This window comes from Triticum aestivum, chromosome 4B (genome assembly GCF_018294505.1).
Source record: "Triticum aestivum cultivar Chinese Spring chromosome 4B, IWGSC CS RefSeq v2.1, whole genome shotgun sequence".
Classification (NCBI taxonomy): Eukaryota; Viridiplantae; Streptophyta; class Magnoliopsida; order Poales; family Poaceae; genus Triticum; species Triticum aestivum.
In genome coordinates this window covers 649,433,348-649,439,496 of record NC_057804.1, presented here as the reverse complement: position 1 = coordinate 649,439,496, position 6,149 = coordinate 649,433,348, and the positions used below count along the sequence as shown (strand labels likewise).

The 6,149-nt window shown below is 43.5% G+C and overlaps 1 protein-coding gene across 1 annotated transcript in view; it reads left to right on the top strand.

The window, feature by feature from the left end:
* The first annotated feature begins 420 nt into the window (after positions 1–420).
* LOC123090352 (serine/arginine repetitive matrix protein 3-like) overlaps positions 421–6,149 on the top strand; it is an 18,970-nt gene continuing 13,241 nt past the window's right edge. The window contains exons 1-3 of the mRNA XM_044511690.1: positions 421–570; positions 1,030–1,252; positions 1,361–1,368. Of these exons, the coding sequence (XP_044367625.1) occupies positions 421–570; positions 1,030–1,252; positions 1,361–1,368 (381 nt within the window). The remainder of the gene's footprint in view (positions 571–1,029; positions 1,253–1,360; positions 1,369–6,149) is intronic.

Here is a 6,149-nt window from a genome sequence, read left to right as displayed (position 1 = left end):
TGAGAACACTTGCTCCATAGTTCTGGAGGCAGAGCACTACGCCGGCCATGCCGCGATTAGGTCACATCCCTCTTCCTTTTCATACTGTCCACCATTGCCTACTCCTAATCGCAACTAACAACACTTGTGTTTCATTCTTAGGACCACCCAAGGGACGCTGAGTTCCTCAACACACCCATACAAAACTACAACCAGATGTAGCACATCTTCTCCTTTGGGCTAGCAACTAGGAAGCATGCCATGGGCTCGAGGGAGCCTCTTAGTTCTCCCATGCCAGACTTCCCTGGGACCCCGGACGTCAAGGTCCTTGATGGCCCTGACAGGCCAGCCGCGAAGCCCTTCGACAAGCCATTTGACCCCATCCATGATAGGAATAGGAAGAGAGGAGGCCTGATGGAGGAGATCAATGTCTTTTGCAGCATGACTGAGGCGGTGAAGGAGGTTGCAACAGCCATCAGGGAGTGCAAACCCCTTGACGTCCACCCTGACCTGTATGGCGCTGTTATGACCCAGGGTGGCTTCAGCGACGAGGCTCTCATGGCAGCTCTCAACCACCTGCATGACAACAAGGCCTAGGGTGTTGGGTTCGTTGCCATGGCAGGCGCTCATAGGGTGCTGTGGCTTAGATGCTGGCTAGGCAAGCACTACTACTAGAGTAGTGTTGCTTGTGAGCGTGCATGATCCCCGACAGCGATGGCGGTGGTGACGATGACGACGATGATGATGACGATGACGACGTACATTTTGTGTAGTTAGGGTTGAAAAACAATTTGATGGTGTGGATATTTTGGTGAGGTGGTATATACTAACCCCTCATGCTGATGGTGAACTTGCGGTGGTAGGACGACACCCTCTTTTGGATGTGGTGGTAGGTTAACACCAAGGTAGTGCTAGGTTGAACTTGCTATGCCATATGATCACACATGCTTTACTTCTCTTCTTCTCCATTGTTGTTTGTGTGCTACTTTGCTTGCTACTTGTGTGCTCCATTGATTTGCTGCTTCAACTCTTGCTCTTGTACATTGCTAGGGAAAGTGGTATGCCGTGTTCATCGGTAAGGCTCCAGGGGTTTATAGTTCATGGGAAGAAACCAATGCACAAGTGGCATCTTATAGCAACAACAGCTATAGAGGGTTCAAGACTAGGCAGGCAGCAGAACAAGCTTACTCCGCCTGGGTGCGAAAGCACGGAGGCAGCCGTGTTGACAGTGGCAATGTTGGAGGTGTCAAAGTGGAAGGTGCTAAGGTGGATCGTCAGTTTGGGCTGAAGCTGAAGAATATCTTCTCCTAGTTCATCGCCATTGCTGTGTTATGGCGTTGGTGTGTTAGGTGTGATCATTGTGGGTAAGCTCACCAATTAGGGTACAAGGTAAGCACAACATGTACGATGTATGCAACCAAACGCCGTGTTCATGTGCCGCTAGGGCCAACGCAGGAAACCAAACAAAGTGCACTTGCATATTACCTAATGCAGGGACACTAGATGCAGGCAACCAAACAACTTGCAGATGGCGTATTGGGGCCTGTTTTTGTTCAACCAGGCTAGGTTGAGAAGTGTATGTGATGCAGGAACTATTCACAACGGCAACCAAGCATACACCTAGCAGGAGATCGAAGCAGCCTGCAGGGACGCGCTGGCCAGATCACAAGAGAGCGGCGGCGGCGGAGAAAGACGCTGACAAGTTGCAGCTCGTGTTCTTAAAGCGGAAGCAAATGAAGAACGGAAAAAATTTCCAATCGAGATCGAGCGTGAAGTTGCGGCACGCAGAGGAGACATAAACCTAGGCTCTAATACCATGTAAGGAAAGCAACTTGTATTACTAGGAGGCCAAAGCCATCATATATATGTACAAGAGGATGCTAAAAGGCTAGAATACAAAAGGCCAAAGGCCATCACCAATATAACTCTAACAGACATCACTTAAAAAAGCTCAATCCATGGATGAAGAACTAACTATATTCGTCTCAAATATAGAATGTGTTGACATGAAAATACACGACTATACCATCTGACGTTGTGCTTCCCTATCTCTTCTAGCACACAACCAAAAAAGGTCAAGTGTATTTATCCTTCTCCCTAGGATTCAATTGAGATCCTTCAAAATCGGTCCACCCTGAAAGGTTGTTCACATGAGGTCAAGGCACAATCCAACCTAGGAAAACCAACGGGGCAGATAATCATTGTAGCAGAGGTAAATAGAACTAGCAGTGAAAATGCCCGTCGTTGGTCTAGTTATGATTTTCCTGACTATTGGTTTTATGTGAGAGATCAAGTAAAAGTGGCATTGCAGTTTTCTTCTACTAGAATGTTGTTCCTTTCTTCCCTTGTTTAGGATTCTTTCTTCTATTACATTGTCCTTCCTTTTTTTTCTTCCTTGTTTAGGATGCAAGGGGGTGGGGGGTATTGTGAAAGGTAGGGTTGTACTTTTTGGTATGTTTAACTATGGTCGCCATTAAATGTTGTAACGTGAGACTTTTGAAAGCGATGATGGGGCTTAATGTGTTTATATGTAGAACTTGGTTGCAAATAGTTCCAAAAAGATTGCAAATGGCATTAGACATGTTGCACAAAGGTGTGAACTACTTGGTTTAAATAGATATAGAAGCATGCTACCAATCTTTCAATAATAAAGCCCATTTCTCCTTCAAGCACCCTTCATCCAACCTAGAGGTTATTAACTGTCTTGTGTTGCATAATCATAGACATTGCTTCGTATACTCCGTGATACAATATTACAACAAAGAAATGTTATAAAAAAATACTCTGTGATATAGTATCAATTTATCACAGCTGACAAATGTTTTTGGAACAACTGATCACACGATTAGAAATGACATCATTAACATCATCTACCTTGTAGTACTTGTGGATTGGAATGGTGGCCACTTACTTGTGGCTTCTTGGATGAATAGATGAGCTACTCTCCTCTCCAAAAATATTTCCTTCTCCTTATATGGTCCCGGTGTTTGGAATAGTGTTTGTGGCTGACGCATCGCGATTGACCTTGGGTGCCTTCATGGAATATGTCAATGTTGACGTCATCGAGGCGATGGTAGGTGGTACGACCATTAGTACGAGCAGACTATCTCATACCAGTCGTAGTATTCTTCTCTGGAACCTCTTGTGCACTTTCTATTGACTGGACTTATTGCCACACCTATTGCCTTCTAAGTACAGTTTTATTTAGCACCTAAATTGTCCCGTTCTTGTAGGGAACAATAAACAAAGTGATTTGAGATCTTTCACTTTTATTAGTCATTGATGATCATATCGAAGTGAATATCTTAGAAAATATGAGATCCTCTGGTTTAAACACGGGTAAAACACGTGCAAAAATACTCTCATCAGGCGCCGAGATAAGCAGAAAGAAGTTACGACTCCACGAGAGTCAAAATATCGGCAAACACGCGTGGCAACCTCATTTTGAATTCTAATGGGGCTTGTTGAGGGGAAGTGTTTTCACTGTATTCCCATGCGGCGCATAAAAAAATTGGCTCATATTTGCCTGTGTATGTGTGGTATTGGTGGCATGCTTCGGAGACCAACCTCTACTACCTCCAGTTTCCTCACAAGTATTCATACTATCATCAAACATGGACGAGTCCACGACATACAACGCAAGAACACCAAGATGAGGGTTGACAACCACCAACCTACAACCCTATATAAAGGTGTCCAACCAAGACAAAGGAAACATTCAACCCTATATAAAGGTTACCTCCCAGGCAGTGCTTCCTTTATAGTCATATAGCTAGCCTTTGTGCTCCGTTAGGTCATCCATCTGGATCCCACAGGATGTCGACCCTGGGTGTGTGACCGAAATACGACCGGGGTTTGGAGCACCTCATAGCAGACCTCGGCCAGAGTCCTACTCACTTTCGGTGCATCAGAATCATATATGTAAATTCATACTCGCTTCTGGGCGAGTACCGATGCATCCGGTTCATTGGAGATGCCTGCAAGGTTAGTAGCTGCAATCTGACAATATTTTTATAACTGAGAGGTTATGGAGCTATTGGGAAATCATAAACCTCTTCTTCTTCATCAGTGTACCTAGGAATATCAGTATCCAAATTTGAAAATTCATTATCAAGGCTATTATCATCCATAAGACTTTGTAATTTACTCTCCAAAGGAGGTCCATGGAGAGCCTGCAGAAAATCAGCTCATATATCATCAAGATCAATATCAGAATATGTAATTTGGGGTTTGTCCAATATTGACAAATCCACAGGCAAAGAGGAGTAATCTGGCATCATGGTGGTTGCATCACTCTCCCATAACTCTCTTAGTGCAAGCAACTCACCCTCCTTTTCTGCTATCTCATCCCTAAGACGAATACCAGTTGGTGTTTTATCAAAAGGAGTTATTGGAGGCACATCGAGAACAATGCCAATATCTAGCTCATCTATAACAATAATCTTTGAAACATCAGCCCTCACCATATCCTTCGATGGAGAATATTCAACCATAGTTTCAATAGGATCCATGAAAGCTCTAATAGAACATAGATATGATAAATGATCATCGAGCTGGGCATTAATGGTGTCTAGGAATTTACCATAATCGGTGGAGTTGTTGGAAGGCGGTTGTTCCCTCCTTCATCTCCATGCTCCTTCTTCAGCTTTTTTCCTAGACACACTTCTTGGAAAGTGGTTCCTTAAAATTTCTCCCATCGCTCAATCATCTCCTCAGATTATTTTATGAAGTTATGTTCCTGCAGCATAGATGCTTGGGAAGCGGCAGTCCGCTTCTCATAATCTTTAATAAAAGGGCATTATTGAGGTTGTTAGTAATAAAGCATTTATGAATACTCTCCAACACACCCATGTGTTTCAAGATCCCTTCATGTTGTAGAGAGAACTCCTTCACCCTGTTAATAAGTTCTAATTCTCTGCAATAGAGCATTAGTTCATCATAAATTACAACATAATCAAACATGTAGCAATCACGATTATATTATGCTAAAACAGGGTTAGGGTGAAATTTGCAGCTAAAGCTCATATGGCAATTGGACTTGCAATGCTCACAAAATTATGGATATGCAAATTATACCTTTAGCGCAATAATCCAATGCCTCCAAATAATTACCAACTTCAATACATTCAAATGAATATGGGTATTGAGAATATATCATTCCTCTCTCTTCGTTTTGTTTTCTTGTAGCCATTATAATTCCTGCAGAAGACATCTGAAAGCAATTCATTTTTTGGTATTTTTTTGTTAAGTAGCAACAATCATAATAAACTATATGCGAGCGGGTAAGCAATAACCAAGCGCTATGCTCCCCATTAACGGCACCAGAAAATGCTTGGTGACCTGCAAGTGCACATGGCTGTTCTAGCACTTTCATGATAAATGAAGTGTCAAACCCACAACAAGCAAATAGAAATGAATTACAAACCCTGCAACTACGCTATCACTTACGTGGCTACGTATGCACCCAAACCGTAGTTTGGAGATAGCCTATTACAGTAAGTTGCTAGGCAGAAAAATAAAAGGATAGTGTTTACTAAACTACAAACAAGAAATAAAAGACAGTAAAGTAAAGAGAGTAAACTACGTGAACAGTGCTTGGGTAGTAAACGTTCTCGAGGGAATTAGAGTCATCATCACCACAAGTATGATGCTGAAAACACTTGATAGACATGGCTCTCAAACTTGCCTCGTACGCTCGGGCGGGATGCCTGGTCACTGACCGGTCATGTTTTATCAACCCATACGGACGCCTCAAACGGGTCTCAAACGGCCGGGCTGAACGACACTCCCATATCCAACACACATATGGGGTGGATATGGGCGCCCCCAGGCAGGCCTGCCATGTCCACTACTAGGAAAAGGGCTATAGATGGAATGGCCACTAATGGCGCACCAGACATGTGGTGCGCCACTACTATATAGCAGTGGCGCAGCAGACACATGGTGCGCCACTAGTAACAATTTTTTTTATTTTTTCCAAACATACTAATGGCGCATCAGGGCACAGTGCGCCATTACTACTTCTAACTAGTAATGGCGCACCAGCCGCATAGTGCGCCACTACTATATTTTTTTAATTCTGTTTTTTTTGGCAAAACTACTAATGGCGCACCAGGGAATAGTGCGCCATTACTAGTTTAAACTAGTAATGGCGCACTGGGCCCCGGTGC